Source organism: Pagrus pagrus (assembly GCF_965226575.1).
Source record: "Pagrus pagrus genome assembly, chromosome: 6".
NCBI lineage: Eukaryota > Metazoa > Chordata > Actinopteri > Spariformes > Sparidae > Pagrus > Pagrus pagrus.
Window position 1 is genome coordinate 6861610 of NC_140190.1, and position 17310 is coordinate 6878919.

Genomic DNA, 17310 nt, shown 5'->3' on the forward strand with positions numbered 1-17310 from the left:
TCCCACCAATCCAGCCTTGCTCCTGATGATGCTAGTTGAATGCATTTACATTAAAATCTATGTCTTTAAATCTGTGTTTATCATTCTAACCTGTCCCTGAATCACCACTGACCATAATGGCAGCATGCGGACAGGAATTTGCGTGTGTCATAGTAAACTACGTCGCTTACCACCAGTGCAAGGAGAGGACAGTCATAATATTGATAATAGTCGATTGTGACTCAAACTAACACACCTGTTTGTGGAGCCGTTGTAGCAGTAGTTGGGCAAGAAGTCATAATTGAGCTCCCAGAAGACGTGCAGTGTTATCCGGCCGTAGGGGGCCGACACGTTGTGGTTGGCCTCGCGGAACATGGCGTCCATGCTGTCCAGAGTCAAGTACTTACTGAGGAGCTTGTGCGTCATGCGGTTGATGTCCAGAAGACCTTCCAGCTCCTTTAACAATGTAATACACAGAAAAATGGTCTACAACTGTACACAAATGCCCGTGATATAAAATAATAGAAGCAGACGCAAATGTTATGTGAGAATGTTATGTTAGATTTAAATGAATATACCATGATCGAGGTGAGGTCCTCACTCTCAAAGCGATTGATGGCCAGCTCTAGAGACTTGTGAAGGGCAGCTGAAACCCTCTGAGTGATGAGTCTGTTCAGATCGATGGAGCGGCCTAGAAGCTGAGATTCACAACCACTCGGTAAGGCAGGCACAACATGACACCAATATAATGACGGTGGCAGTGCAGATCATACAAAATTCACGATTGGTGCGGCAAATACCTGGACGTGGCGCTGCTTCAGAAGTGTCTCATAGCGGTTGGAGGACGGCCAGGGAATGTTGGCCCCTTGATTCTTGCAGTCGGCTCTTAAACGTTTGTCGAGCAGAAGACTGAAGCGTTGAAATGAAGAGAGAAGCAAAGTTATTTGTATGGGCTGTTTCCATAAAGGTGCGATTCTGTTTTTCAATCAATATCTTCTGGAATGAAGCTCTTTACAACGGTGGTTCGACCTTTTTGTCGAATACCTTTTTGTCTGATTTCGTCTGTATCATCTAAAGTTCACACATTACTCTGAGCCATAAATGTTTCAACTGTTCATCCATTACTTTTAGATACCCATTTAATTAGGTTATGAATCACCACATACAACACAGGTAAATCCACCACATCCATACTAATTTAAACATATGAAGAAAGAAAAAAAAAAGTATTCATGGACACTTCACCCACCTTCCAGCTAGGATCTTGTAGTAGGCAAATATCTGATCAGCCAGCTTGTAGACGAACTGATCAAAGCACAGGTTCACCTGAAATAACAGAAAAAGTTCAAATTAACATGTATGTTTGAGAATAAACATTTCAATCTGTGACAACCATCTGAAAAGGGAAGAAAATATCTACAATAGAAAATCCTTTTTCACAACTTCAGAAAAGTTGCCCTGGCATCAAAAACCCTACAACATTTAAAATGTATTTAGTACAATGTTATGTTTTTGTCATTCATAGAGAATAGGATCAATTCACCATGTGGTGGTTTGGTAAGAAAAATAATCATTTTAATTGGTTTTGCCACGAGGGAAAACAACAGAAAACACTTTTATGAACATCTCAACTCAATTCTATCAGAGTTGAGATGAGCAATGCTTATACGCAGGCCTGTAGTCCTTGTTGAAATTCCAGCTGTATGAACTGCACAAACACGTCTCAGAGCTTTTTGTTAAGACATAATGACTAGAAATACGCTGTAATAACAGCACAATGGACTGAGAGCAGATATGGAAAACGTGCACATAGAGAAGTGACAGCACAAGCACACAGCTCTTATGAAAAGATGAGACTCTGTGTTGCCTCTCTATCACATCACATCAAATCATCCACCAAATATTTCATTACCTCGGCCTCTATTTCATCATAGAGGAACTGCTTCCTGAATTTGGTCAGGGCGTAGTTTGCGCTGTCGTTGTACAAGTCCAGGGGGTACAGCACATACCTGAAGAGGATTAAAGAAAAAGGTTTCACTCCAAAGAGCCTGAAATAGCGAGGCCTACAAATTGGTTTATAAATGATACAAAAAGAGGAGAAAATAAAACAACCATGTATATATACATATACATATACATATACATATATATATATATATATATATATATACGTATTTATGTAGTACTATATGTATGTATGTAGTACTATATGTACTACATACATACTATATATGTATGTAGTATGTAGTACTGGCCATAAGTGCTATATTACAGCACTTATGGCCAGTTGATATATATATATATATATATTTGTCAAACCAGATTAATCCAGTCATGATGACTAATTTCTGTCTTTTCAGACTTCAGTCTGAGTAAACATATCAGCATTTTCAGTCTGAAAAGTACTTGAAATGAACCTCTTAGTTCAAGAAGTTAAACATATTAAATTTACATAAGTGAGTGTCCTGCACAGCTTATCTCTCAATTTGCAGAACTGGAAAAGCATCACTCTTCCCGTACACTGTAAAGTAAACTCCCTCCTCCAAAGTATCTGGACAGACATCCAAATGTATCTGGGTTCCATAAAAAGTTAACTGTCAATATCAAACATCTATATGGTTGAAATGCAGACTTTTGAGGCAATTTGGGGTGCACAGTTGAAGAATTACAGCACTTATGGTTCGTGCCAGTTGATGTGCTTAATGGCTTATGTAAAACCTGCCTCGTATCAACATAATCCTGCAGCAAAGATTTAAAACAGACATGAAAACATTCACGGTTAATCCCAATTTTTTAGGATTTTACCCAGGGTACTTTTTGAAAATACAAGATAAGAAGAAACTACCGCTGCAGCAGCTGAATGCCTCTGGCCAGTCTTACCACTAATAATCTCATATAGCCAGAACTCAAAATTAAAGCACAAAATTTAGTAAGAAAAAGGGAAAAGACACAGTGAGGCATCTAAGTACTTCCAACCCCCTGAATGACCCTAAGAATGGAACAATCAGTGATGTATCTTCTGGGCTTCACCATTTTTAAACACCTACTTGCTGCTTCTCAATATTCAAAGTGTCTTCATCCCAAAGTTACAGTTTCTCCAGACTTGGGGAACAGTGCTTGATGGATGATTTGTACTGATTAGTACAAGCTGAAGAACAGCTCCCAGAAAGACTAACAATTAAAATGTCTGTATGTCTTAAAAAATTATTTGGTAGGAATCTAAGGGGGAATATCAGCACTGTTAGCAGAGCAGCAGCAGCTTCAACACTCCATCTGTCTTCACAGGGTGCCTTCAGGCACAGCATGGAGTGTAGGTCACCCACATTTCAGCAGCGCTCAGAGTCCAAATCACAATCTCTGCAGTTACATGCATAAGATGGAAAACAAAATAGACTTGCAGCTCTGGCACATACAGAACAGCACGAGAAAAGCGTGAGCAGTGACACAGGCTGTGTAGATCGCTGTATTGATTAAAACGGAAGTGTTCAGACATCAACGTGACTAAACACATCCTGTAGTAACCTTTTTTGGACGGCGTGAAACTGTTTCACCACAGTTATCTTTATCACAGGAAACAAATTATATAGTTTTTGCTCTCCTTACTCCATCATGGACGCTTCCTTTGTCTCCAGGATGTGGTCGGTGAGGATCCAGGGCATGGACATTTCAATGGGGAACTGGATCCTGCGGCCCATTGTGAGCTCAAGGAAGAACTCCCTGAACCAGAGCTGGGAAAGATCACAACACTGCTGCAAGGTCTCTGTGAAAAGGGAGAGGACAAAGCAGTTTTTTTTTTATTAGAGCAATTTGCTGCAGTTGCACAGCTTCAGGGTCACACTAATCTTTTTTTTTCTTACCACTGAAGTTCAGCAGATGAGTGTAAAAGAAGGACTCCCGGTGAAACTTCTCAATGTCCAGGATGGTGGGGCCTTCCAGACTGCTGCGCAGAGTCTTCTTAGAGCCGCTTTTGTCTGCGATCAGAGACTCCAGCATGGTCCTCACCATGTAGAGCTGCATATCAAAGACAAGTAGCAGAGCAAAAAAAAATTGTAGAGGATTCACTGAAGAAAAAAAAAGAAGTGGAATCATTGTAAGTGCAATCTTATTAGCGTTGGCACCCTGGTGGTTTTACGAGCTACATCTCCCTCAAACACTGCGTATCTTTTCAAGATACTAGTATCCTGATCTCATTATATGTGTGAGGCTTGTAGAAAAGCTCTTTTCTCTGTGGTGCCTCATACATGTCACAGAGTGGTACCTCATTAAAAAGAAAGCGTACGAAAAAATGTCCTCTTGATTATTTCTGGTCTTTCCACCACAGCGTTAGTCTGGAGGCTGCAGTGCATTTTCCTTTTGGTTAGCACACAAATACACTCAATGCAGTGGAGCCATATTCATCTCCATCTTTTATGACTCAAAACACTAGAGTTCAAATCTGTTGATCCCGGGTAGATAAACACAGAAGGTGACAGTTTAGCTGAGCTTTGCAGTGCTGCACCTGGAAAACAGATTAGTTCTTGGAACTGAGCTCTAAGCTGCTAAATCTGTGCGGTTTATGTAACATAAGGGATGCTACTACAAAATAACATAACATAATTGCACAGATGATTACTATTCAGCACTGGGTGGATTTACATGAGAAGTGAGGCTCATTAACAGTCATTCAGACATGAAGTGGAGGGAGAACAATGCAGAATACAGAGCAGGCTGGTTTATGAGGCAGAGCATCCCTGCCTGACATCGTCTGGGCTCATATCACCCAGTGATGAGTGATTCATCTTTAACATGACATGCTGCAGACCTGAGCTGAAATCTCAAGCGCTACAGAGACTGCTTGAGCTGCATGAGCCTGATTAATGTGGACTTGCAGCAGGCCTGGGTCACAGTGTGTGGAGGTGTGGGAAAAGGATAACAAGAGGGAAACGTTAAAGCGAGGTGTGGTGAAGAATGGAGGCCAGACCTGTGTAGTGGAGGGCCCCACTGCACGGCGAGGAACCTTGATATCAAAGCCACCCTTGGGATCTTTTTCTCCGCGGAGGGCGGGGTCGTTGTGGGGCTCCCGGCCGGTCTCCCAGTCACACACCGTCTTCCGGATGGCCTGGAGGACGCTGCAGTGAGAGGACAATTCAAAAACTGTAATGACTTTTAACACACTGCAGCTGCTACAGCTTCCCGTGTGAATTACGAACGTGATAAAGTATAAAATATTGTTGCTCTGACAAATTTGCTGGAGGATCCACGCAAATCAGTAGACCTTAACTTATTTTATCTTAGAGAGATTTTCTGTGCAGGGAGTTGCTGCACAGGGGTTTATTGAAGTATCAAGGACATCAGCAGGAAAACAGATTCACCATCACATCCAAAATGACCAAACTTCCAATAGAAACATGATTGATTATGTGTGGTTATGAAAAAAGCAGTAGTTTATAGTTTTGTTTCAGATTTTGTACGTTCATGGCAACAGCCATACAAGAGAAAATGTTAAATCATTTCTCAATTTAACCAGCAATAACTGAAATGTCTGAAGCGAGACATATTACCTTTTAAGTTAATGGTGAATGTGTTGGCAAGCATGACTAGACGTTGTGTTTCTGTCCACTTGACAAATGTAAGTTCAACATTCACTCTCCTTTAGGCTCTGCATTGCTCTCCAGGCTAAATAGCTGGCTGCTTCAGCTGTGATAAGCTCCACTGTGTTCACCAGCTGGTCGCTAACTTTAGCTGTTGTTTGTTTCTAGGAAGCAGGCATACAGTAGGTAGAAGGGTTTCCTACCCTCAAAAAACACGGCCAACAAATGCTGAATGAGATATATGCAGCTATGGGTGGTATTACTGTGTTAACGCAACAACATAAGTCCGAATGTTGTGCGTTTTTGCACCTGAGATACGATTACTTTAGTAACATCCACTGATCCATACCTCTGGACAACATTCTTCTTCTTCTTGATCGCCTGTCGCAGGGGGTCACGCAGGGTGACTTGAGCAAAGTCCTGCAGAGCCGAGTAGATGGTGTGGCGTATGGCGTGATTGAACACACTCTCCATGCGTCCCATCAGCACCTGTAGTCCCTTTATCATTGCCATCACCTGCCGAAAGCACAACATTTAAATCAGTGACAAGATCACTAGTAGACTGAACAACATACAAGTGTTTGATGAAGACATAACTGACCTCCACAAGGGCAAATTTCTCCTCGCTAGTGTAGTTGTATCTAGTGGCTCTCTCGTACTCCTCAGCGTTGTCAGGACACTCCTTGTTGGAGTATTTGTCAGTTGGATGAACCAGTTTCCAGGAGTACTGTGAGGAAAGTTTTTAAAAGATGTAACCAAATTATACATAACATGATATATAAATCAGGGATTATTGTGTTTTCGATTAAAGGTGTGCTGTGCTCCTATATATTTGAACAGTTTGTGCCTCCTCACCACTTCCATGACGTGAGCGCTCCACTGGGAGAGCAGCTGCATGCCCTGCAGGGCCAAGTCGAACAGCTTCCTGTACTCTGAATCCGTCTTTTGGGCCTCCTGACGCCCTGACCCGGTCACAACCTACATGGACATAAATAAACACACTTTTAGACACAGACTGTAGTTGACCCAAACAGGATTCAGTCAGTTTTCAAACATGCATGTAGTAAAAAAATCCACTGGCCCAGATGGCATCTCTGACCTGCTCCCAAGGCATGTGCAGGAGAGCTGACCCCAGCTTGGTTTTTTATTCTTCCTGCCCTCTAGAAAAAATCTATCATAGTCAAAATAGCTAAGAAACTGTGTCCAACTGACAACAGTGATTTTAGACCTTTGACCCTGACTTCGATTGTTATGAAGAGCTTTGAAAAATACATGTTGTTTGCCTCAAGGCAGAGGTCAGCTCAGCACTTGACCCATTCCAGTTTGCTTATAGGCAAGGGAGGGGCACTGATGATGCCATCAACAGCATCACCCACCTCATTGTCAAGCACTGAGAAGACCCTGGGAACGAGTACGACACCGCTATCCTCAGACTACTGCACAAAGACACAAGCCCATAAGCCTATTTCTCTGAAATAGGAAAGTTTGCACAGTGTTGTAACGCCAACAATCTCACTTTGAATGTTGCCAAAACTAAGGAGATGGTTCTGGACCCTAGATCAGTCGGGGATCATGGCCCTGTGGTCATACATGACACACATGTTAATCAGGTCTGCTCGTACAAGAACCTCAGTGCTCATTTGGACAACAGTTTAAGCTGGAAGGTTCATGTGGATGATTTGGCCATGAAGGTGATGGTGAGGAATGAACACCTTCAGTCCATATATGAACAGTCTGTTCTCAGGCAGGCTCAGAGGATATTGGCCAACCTATCGCATCGTATCGTATCGTATTGTAAAATGTTGACTTACTCCGTAAAAGTTAGTGGGGAGTATTTGCAAAAAATGCTATGAAGGGGCAAATTGTTCAGTGACTTAATGAAACGTCAGAGATTTTAATGATGGCATCCTTTTATCCTTTCCTTTCTCATTCAAGACATTTCTGCAACAACAATTCTGATCCAGAAGTCAGTCAGTTACACTTGCATCTGAGTCACTCTGGGTTTGTGTATCCTGAAAATCCACTGGGGCAAGACATCTGCTGAAAAGCTTGTTACATCACCACTGAGAGCTCACATGTCCCCTCACATAGGAAAGAGCTCTTAAGGCCTACTTGTAAAGAAGATTGTCAAAACAGCCAGGTGGTGGATGTTTTTTAATAGGCTCGTGTCTGAGGTAATAGTATGCATAGATTCTTCTCATCCACCCTTCAAAGACAATCTAACACCTCTCTGATGAAACAACCTCCACCTAAGCCATACCTGGGCGTCTCACTTTAAGCCCTATGGAATCCCATACTAACCTCACTGTTGCTATAGCGAGCCAGCTCAGAGATGAAGCGCATGTGATCCTCGCGGATCTGAATCATCTGCTCACAGATGTTGTACTGAGGGCTGCTGGATATAGACGTGCAAGTCCACCTACGGGGTAAGAGACAGAGTGATACAGAGATATATTCCTTATTAAAAAAAAAGGACATGTCAACACTGACAGGAAGAAAACCACACAGGGGATAATGGAGCAGAAGAAGACAGAGCTGAACACAATTTAAATGCAAGATAAGGCGAGACACGATGCCACGAGGGTGACGTGTGGTTGATATCACAGTGGCTACACAGACAGTACTTGTTAGTAAGATAAATTCATTGTTAGTTTTAGACTCTTCAGGGGAATTGTTGATAATATTTAAGACAGAATCCTCATTAGCCTGATTTCTTGAGGTGTAAAGTGGTTTTAAACAAAAGAAAAACATAAGATGATTATACTTTCTTTCTGTTTTACAGTCACACTGAATGAGAACTGCCTTAAAAAATAAAAAGGAAACATCAACGGCATCTCAAGGTAAACATCTTCAGCTGTGAGGATGTGATGGTCGGGCAGGAACAAGCTTTCACTGAGGTACAACAGACAGAAATTGTATCATTTAACTGTAATTGAGCCTCTAAAGATGTTTTTTTTTATTTTTTTTTATTTTTAAGCCACATGTTTACATTTTTATTTGTAAACATTAAAGCAAAAACAGGCTTGTGTAAACAATAACAAACACTGTTGCTAAAAAAAGTTACATAGTTCACCTTTAAGATCAGAAAAATAACATTTACAGAAAAAGGCTGGTTATTTTCTATAACCAAGTATAATATTAAACGTGTTCTCTAGCGTGGCACGATGTAGAATTACTATTTAATCGAATTATTGGAAAACCTTATTGCTTAAGCTTTTAACATCATGATGAGATAAGAAGATTATATGAGAAGATAATCATGAGGAAATCATAACTTATTATTACTAAATCAATATATTATCAATACAGTTTATTCTGCAGCTCCACATCCAAATGCTCCAACAACAGAGAATTATTAATAGGCTAATAAAATGGTCGTTTAACAACACCGAGCACCACCTTCATCCTTGTATGACACCTTTCATATCATTCTCAATCATCAGTTGTATATTTTATCTTTCAGAGACACATCCTGATCATTCAGTGAGAGATTTCCTCTCACCTGGATTTGTTCTCTTCAAAGTGGGCACTGGTCTTGATGTAACGAGACAACTCAATCTGCATGTCACCAAACAGAGGGACCACCTGGAGTTGCTGTGAACACCAACAACATAGATTTGCATTATAATCACATCAAACAGTGGGAGCTCAGAACAAAATGGCCGTCTCATTAAAAAGGCAAAATAAATTAAAAGAACGGCGCAAACAACTCATTAAAAAAAAACTGGATTATGGTGGACGAAGTGCTGATGGACAGAGGGTCCAAATGAAAATCCTGAATAAAATATAAACGACAATTCTCAATGTAAAAGCTTGTCAAGAATATTTATTTTCTCTTGGGTAACATAACTTTTTCTTTTATTAGTATTAAAAGAGCACTCTGCTACAAATCAAGCATTAAGGATAGTGTGCAATTCATTTGTCACCTTTGACAGAAGGAAATGGTATCGGGTGCTTTTCACTATTTAAATTGATAATGAAAATAATAGTTACAACCATATTTTAAATTAATTAATTAATTATTAACATGTATTAACTAAAGGAGGTTCTCTTGGCCATTTGTTTGTTCTTCTGTCTGATCTTATCGATGCACTCGTTGATTGATGGCCTCCATACATTAGGTCGACCCTGGTGGATACAATGATTCATATAAACTCAGCAGCTATTATAATCAAGGCTGTTGTATTCCCTATAGGGTTGGGATTTTAAACTGTAATGTGCTCCTTTGTGGTGAATTAAAATACAACTAAAACAAAATACGTTCATGTGTCCATATTTACCACATGTACACACCTTGAAAAACTTGTCAATCTTGGTCAGGTTGATCCTCTTCTTGGCGTCTAGTTTGTAGATGTTGCTGCTGTTTCCATCCATGAGGTACAAGCCAAAGCCCATTACCTATAAAGTGGTTACATACAGGATGTCCATTACCGTCAACAATGCTCCAGTAAATTGTTTCCAATGACGGGATCACAAAGTCAATTGTTTACCACTCGACAGCTGCAGGTGCAGGGCTTTACTTACTTTGAGCAGCATGTGCTTCTCACTGGGAGTCAGGTACATCTTGTTCTCGTAGTAATCCACACACAGGTTGACGATGTCCGCCAGCAGTTCCTCATATCCATTAATCACTTCCAGCTGCTGCTGCAAAGACTGACAGAGAGTGCAGAACAGATGATTGAATATTAAATTACAGTGCTCTTACTGAGGCAGCTCATTTACTTGAGACGCTTTCCTCATTTCAATAATCTCTGTGTTTTCTTGGCCTTGCTTCGCCTCAGACTTGTCAGACTTGTCATTTACATTCTGATCATAACAAAGCAAGACAACTGAAGCACATCAATCTGTGGCTTTTGCATTATTCCTGACAAAATTGCCAACAGTAGGCCTACAGTGACATTATCATAAAAACAGTTATGGACATTTTACACCTTGGAAGGCTGTGTATTTTTGCATTATGTTCCAGACCTGCCTGAAAACCTTTAGATAAGCTCAACAAACCAGCAGCAACACAGCTGTTGAGCCTTTTTAAGTCAAAATGATCAAATCCTAATAATGTCGAAGTAAAAGTATGATGCTGACCAACCTGTGTGATTTTGTTGTGGTTCGCCAGGAACATGGACAAATTCTGAGACTCTTGGATGGATGACGGCTCAGACATTTTTCTGAGGAACTGAGCAGCTCTGGGAAAGGGCAAGAAACAGATTTTAATTAAAAAATTAACACCAAACCAAACTAAGCAGAACTGTGAAGCGAACCTCCCCATTGGGGATGGAGAGGCACCGAGCGAAAGACGTGAGGCATCATGACTCAAACAAATCTAAACACGCAGATGTGATATGATATATTGTTAGATCCAGTGTGAATTTGTCCGTCGCAAATAACAGCTTGGAAATCATAGAAAAAAGGAGCTCCTTATAAGTGCAGAACTAGCCTAAGAATTATCATGCTTTTAGGATTTCTTTAGTAACAAAGTAATCCAGTGACGGTTGTCTGTACATCCATGGGACACTGCTAACAGGAACTGCTAATAGATAATTCGGCATCCTTTATGGTGCCAATTTGCCAAAACGTTAATAAATATAGGCTTAAAAGAAACTCATCTCACAGAATCCGAGGCAACATTACACTTCATGCTGACATCCTGTAAATTATAAGAATTACAGTAGTAAGAAGTCCAAAACTTAGATGAGGATAAGACCGATATTTAAAACTCTCTCTGTGTTTAAACCGGAACTAAATACAACAAAAGTCAAAGGTTTGGGATGTCACACTGTGGACACCTCTGGTCCAACACATGCTGTTAAAGAATACACAGAGTCATGGATGCTGAGTGATGCTGCCATCTAGTGTCTGTTATTATATTCAACTGTGTGAACACATGCAGTAGGCTGTAACATTAAAAATAAGTTGCTGAATACCTTTTGTAGGCAGAGTGGTCGTTCTTGACGCTGCACTTCATGTTCTTGAGCTCGTCCAGCACGGCGAACATGTTGATGAACTTCCCGAGGGTGAGCAGGTACGCCTCGGAGACAAAGTCTTTCCTGCGCTCGGTGTGACACAGGCGACGGACTTCCCCGCAGAAACGGTCGATCGCTGTACGCTGGAAGAGAGAAAGAGGAGAGAAATTATCAAGTTTTTGTGACTTTCTTGACCAGCATACTGTAGCGGACAGTCCAAGCTGAATGCAGAATGTAAATTACCTGGAAGTACATGAAATTCATCAGCTTGGTGACTTCGGGCTCCAGGACCTCCACTGTCTTCTCATAGATCTCCACTCTGTTGGGTTGTTCGTTGCATTTCACCTAAAAGAGAAACAATATTGAGGAAAAGAAAAACCTCTGGAGCTTTTGGGATATTATTATATAACATTAACAATTAATGTCACTATTGATTATTATGGAGATCATTTTCTGGATTAACTGTTTCATCTTTAATATGACAGAAAGTCAGAGATCAACAGTCCAACACCAAAACATGTTGAATGTGCAGTGAAATATGACAAAGAGGCCGTTCACATCTGGTATACACATACAAGTTGACAGCTTTTAGCCCGTAAAATATGTCTCGACATGCGTCTCTAGTGCCCCCTTGTGATTGGATCTCACTTCCCTGCTTTATATGCAAAATACATCTGACGTTACATCAACGTTTTATACCAAAAGAAAGAAATATCTTCATGTACAATATTAGCTGAATTAACAAGTAAGCCCAAATAGTTATGAATTTGTTGTTGACAGCGTTTCACACAGTTTATAAAGTTCCTCCAAACGCAACAAGTCTCAAAATTGAGCACTTTTTTAGGGAGTCTGTGGACTTTCCCCTCAGACAACAAAGAAGTCTTATTCTAATTAGTTACTGTTAACTATATTTACAGATTTAGACGTGTTTACCGTCAATATGTTATATTCTTTAATCTAGGTGCTGTGTCGTAGGCAACTGGACTTGTTTCAGTTTCTTGGAGATTCTTCTTTAATATTCGTTAATATATTTGGTCTGAGTTGTGAAATCAGTTGAAACAGTGTGTTAAAACAGCTGCTGGGATGTACGACACACATCATAAAGGGAAGCAGACAGGGCGCACTTTGGACATGACAGGCTGGTACAGCGTGTCGTAACAACACTTTTTACAAGAGAAGAAACATCTTATTTTGTATTTAATGCCGAATTTACAATTTGTTAAGTTTCTCCTCATGCAACAACTCTTAAAATCACATGATTTGTCAGGAAGTCTGGGGATATTGTCGTTATTAGCTGTCCTTCAGTGTGGCCCCGAACACATGACTGCACAGCCTGCTTAAACAATGTCAACATGGATGTTGATGCCAAATGTGAAAACCCTCAAAGATTGTCTTCATATCCTCAAATCTTAGAAGCTGGAGATGATTTTCATAAAGTGATGATATGGACACACAGTGGTTACCTGTGGTATAGCACGTGAGCAGCTCCTCCAGGTGTAGAGCATGATGGCGTACCCCTGCCCCTCCTCCAGCATCTCATTCTGATTCAACAAACACAACCAGTCAGTCACATTGATAAATAAATCTCATGTCATCTTCATTAAAAAAAAACAACTACAAGCTACATCAAGACACAGAACAACACACATACGATACGTAAGGACTACAACGTACACGCACCACTGCCTCTTTTCTAAGTCTTTTATCCCCAGTGGGTGGAGGGGAGGTGCACTAACCCTCCCTCCACACAAAGTGCTGTTTGATTCAGACCCTAGGCAATTATCCCTCACTAATTAGACACAAAGCCCTACTATTCCTGTTAGGAGATGGTCCAAAGCATCCGTTTGTCCCCGGGCCATTTGCTCCTGGGCCTGGATCCTAGGAGCTGCCTGCTAGACAATACCAAATGCTCTGGTGAGACAGGCGAGTCCCCTTACCAGATCCGGTTCACAGCAAGCCTTTGACCCAATTTGTGCTGAATTCATTTTTCCCTGCCAAGTCATTAGTGAGGTGAGAGAGGACTGACACTAAAAAATGAATCGCTAAGACGTGTTTTCCCACTGAAATGTGAGCCTCCTACTGTACCATGCTGGAGTGGACGGTGGCCTGCTCGATGTATCTGGCGATGCCGGTGACGAATGCATTTCTGTCCTCAAAGTTGGTGTTGAAGTTTGGCTGTGGACAGATGAAAAATTATGACTACAACACTAATGACACGAGTACAGGTGTCAGACATGTAACAGGCAAAAACATCATGAACAATACATATTGAACAAGCACTTTATTATGACTTCACAAAATATTATGTCATGACAGACATGAAATTTCATATAAACTTGTACTGCCTGACTGTTGCATTCATGTGCCTGTTATTGAGCTTGAATTTCTGTTGTACAGCCTCCCAGCAACACATTCTCTTCCTGTTAGAAACATTTTTCGTAGCACTCAAAACAAGATTTTATCTCAAGATCTTCTCAGAAGAGAAACTCAGCAACGCTTAAGATCATTTTGATGCATGTGATTCATTTTTGTTTACGGCTTTATGTGTTGTTTTTCATTGCAGATCAACTGTAACAGTTTATTTCTGTTGAATATATTTTATTTAGGTTCTATTCTATACTTTTTACTGTGCTTTAATTGACCATTTATGGGGTTTTGGATGGGGGGAAGAAGAAGGAAGTTTTACTTTAATTTGACCTCTGTTGTCATGGTGCTCAACTTCCTCAGAAGAGGAACAACACTTTATCTGGTATCAGTGTGTTCATCCACCACAACAGAAATAGTCAGATAAAAACGTGGTCACACTAGTGGCCTTCAAAATGATTAACTAAGATAACACAGATGAACGACTGTGTCTCTGCCTGGAAACAGCATAAAGTGTCACTTATCACACTGCAGAGAACATTAACGGTTGGACAACAGCAGAACTCGGACTTCCGCACCGACCTGATACATGACGGAGGAGGGGAGGGGCTCGATGCATGGCTGCTGGTCCGGGAGTGGCAGCTCCTCCAGCAGGTCCACGTTGGAGAGAGCATCCTCTAAAGTCACTGTGGACGCCATGTTGCTGAAAAGGACAAAAAAAGGAAGCGTGTTTACAACTTTTGTCTGGACCTTACAGCTCTCATCAGACACAATAAAGCACGGCCGCCTTTATGCACAGGCAGTAACAGATGATGCGCCAGACTTACGGCTCTGTGGCTTCATTTTGGTTTGACAACACAAGTCACAGTAAAAAGCTGTAAGAGAGAAACTGCTGAGGAGGGGGAGGAAAAAATGCTGGATTCACTGGACTGTGTTGGAGGCAGCAGCACTGCAGAGGATGAGCTGAGAAAACTGAACCCAACTAATCTTCATTTTAAAACTCTCAGACAAATTAGTAGCTGATGCAGCTGCAGGCGGAGGACCTTTGGCTCTCAACAGTCGCCATCAATGAAGCTCCACAGAGCGCTCTAGGTTTCCCTTTGTGCCAACAGGCTTCGCATCGCTTCCTGCCAAAATAACCTCAGTATAAAGGTGAGAGCTGAATCATGGCCTCTGAAAACAGCCTGACCCAATCTATCTGACATTGGCTTTGTACATCTTGTCACTTCCACCATCTGGCCATAGGTTTGAGCTTAATGCCAAAAAAGTGTTTGTTCCAGGAAAAACACCGAAAAACACAAAACCTTTCTTTCCGATACAGCAGATAGTGAAGCTATCATATTCTACCATTCCTCGACTTAACCAACAACATAATACATTAAACAATGTAAAATCTAATGCAAATGGATTGGTACTGTATTAGTAAGTGGTGTGGTAAGCTTTTGCATTCTCACGCTGTTGCTGCTGACTGCTGACTTCACTGACACCGAACAATCAAAAAACCTATTGCAATCAGAATTAACAATCCACAGCGACTGACCACCGACACAAAAGCCTGGCAGGCACAGCGAGCTCAGGCTCAGGGGTCAGAGGAGGTCACTGACCTCCTGATCTGTAGATGGAAGTACAGCACAGAGCACAAAGAGGGGAGGCTGCATATAACGAGCAGACTGCTGCAGGATGCTGACGTTTTAACGGCTAATATAACACACAGCGAAAAATGTTCAACAACTAAAGTAATGTCTTCCCATGAAATCACTCCTTTAAGTTTGGAAATTGTTATGGCAGTCCCACCCTGCTGGCTCATGGGATATGTGGCTGTTGAATGCTAACAAACAGTTCAAATGGAAAGATGTTCAAATGTTTCTATCCGGTGGAGTCGAGCAGCAGAGCAGTAGAGCAGCAACATATTTTTATTAATACAGACAGAAGCAGACGTTTCCTGTTTCATCTGCTCAGGAAGGCTAATAAAACAAAAACAAAGACTTAGAGCTGCTGATAGATCACATACAAGAGAACGACCTGTGACTTCACAGCCTTACTTCCCTTTTTCATCAAAATATATTTTTAATTATGTGTGAATTATGCAAAGCCTACAGAAGGCCAGGGTGATTGGCTGATACGAGCCCAGACAGGCACTCGGCAAGGATTCCTACAAAGTATGTGCACAGTGACCACCATCAACAGTATCACATTACAAAATACAGCTGCTCTTTGATCACAGAATCGAGCCGTAGACCAAAACGTTTTAATTAACTGCAAGGTAAGGTATTGTAAGGTTTACTTGGGGGTTCACTGAGCATCTTGTGATGGCACTGATTAATACTGAAACTAAAAGAGTAGTTGATTTCATTTCAAATCAAAGGCTAACGCTCTGAAACGCAGCATCACAGCCCTACAGGTGTTGACAGATCAAAAATGTGTGTGAATGTGTAAGAAAAGTGGTGTAAACATTAACACTCCTCTGGTCCCTGAGCTCCAAGTCTGAACTGCTAGCTACATGGCTTACTGAGCTAACTAGCTAATGACAGCTACAGCTAGCAGCAGCAGTATTTAGCGGTTGCTCTGGTGAAATGCTGCCCCCTGTTTGTTTTGAGTTTGAATTTGACAGGTGGCCAATTCTTACATATTGCACCTTTAAAATGAAATAATGAATGTGACACAGTGAGTATCAGTGTGTGTTTATTTGTTCTGTGTACAGTATTTAGCACATGCATTCATATACATTCCTGAGTATGAAAGGCATGAGGATGCTTGGGGCTATTTTGAGACAAGTCTATGTCCATATAGCTCTCAGAAATTGATTTGTCACCTCATTAATGTGTAAACAATGCAAGTCAGTTCCTTAATTTGGACTTAAACACATTGTCTGTTGTTTTGGCTCTGTGCTCTTGCACAATGAACTTGAAAGTGCTGACATTTAAGGATGTTTATGTCTGTAATGGGTGCAGAGTACCAGAATTATAAGTATAAAGAGTATTTGACATATGGTACAGTTTATACAATGTTCACCCAATATAGAGCCTCAACTCAGAGCTGAGTGTCAGCACTTGAACTACATAATCATTGTTTTGTGTCAGATCACATGTGTGGGAGTACAGAACCAACAAATCCAAAAATGATGTTACGCTCCAACTACTGACAGGCTGTGCTGTGTAATAACAAAAGTAATTCAGCATTATCATGAGTAAAAATAGGTGTGGTTAGTTGCGAAATACAGTTTTTCAAAATAGAGGAGGAAGTCTGATGGGAAGTGCTATGTAAAGCAGTTTTCAGATCTGGTCTCATTAATGATTCATCCAAACGTCTTTTTTTAGTTTGTCAAACTGAACTGCAAACAAGCAGCGTGTCAGGCTGCAGCTGAGCTCACTCATCTTCGTCACAAAACAGGGAAGTGTGAATCCCAGACAATGAGAGCATGTGATGTAGGGTTTACT

General features: G+C 41.1%; 1 protein-coding gene across 2 annotated transcripts in view; it reads right to left on the reverse strand.

Annotated features, from left to right (window-relative positions):
• cyfip1 (cytoplasmic FMR1 interacting protein 1) overlaps window positions 1-17310 on the reverse strand; it is a 29788-nt gene that overhangs the window by 9002 nt on the left and 3476 nt on the right. For both annotated transcript variants that reach the window (XM_084355326.1, XM_084355325.1), the window contains exons 2-22: window positions 14456-14576; window positions 13595-13684; window positions 12973-13050; window positions 11753-11854; window positions 11471-11652; window positions 10636-10732; window positions 10074-10202; window positions 9843-9947; window positions 9052-9143; window positions 7851-7968; window positions 6405-6527; window positions 6151-6276; window positions 5899-6065; window positions 4940-5087; window positions 3837-3990; window positions 3583-3739; window positions 1892-1988; window positions 1229-1305; window positions 780-888; window positions 558-677; window positions 236-435 (exon numbers count right to left, since the gene is read on the reverse strand). In XM_084355326.1, the coding sequence (XP_084211452.1) occupies window positions 236-435; window positions 558-677; window positions 780-888; window positions 1229-1305; window positions 1892-1988; window positions 3583-3739; window positions 3837-3990; window positions 4940-5087; window positions 5899-6065; window positions 6151-6276; window positions 6405-6527; window positions 7851-7968; window positions 9052-9143; window positions 9843-9947; window positions 10074-10202; window positions 10636-10732; window positions 11471-11652; window positions 11753-11854; window positions 12973-13050; window positions 13595-13684; window positions 14456-14572 (2588 nt within the window). In that variant the 5' untranslated portion in view covers window positions 14573-14576. The remainder of the gene's footprint in view (window positions 1-235; window positions 436-557; window positions 678-779; window positions 889-1228; window positions 1306-1891; window positions 1989-3582; window positions 3740-3836; window positions 3991-4939; window positions 5088-5898; window positions 6066-6150; window positions 6277-6404; window positions 6528-7850; window positions 7969-9051; window positions 9144-9842; window positions 9948-10073; window positions 10203-10635; window positions 10733-11470; window positions 11653-11752; window positions 11855-12972; window positions 13051-13594; window positions 13685-14455; window positions 14577-17310) is intronic.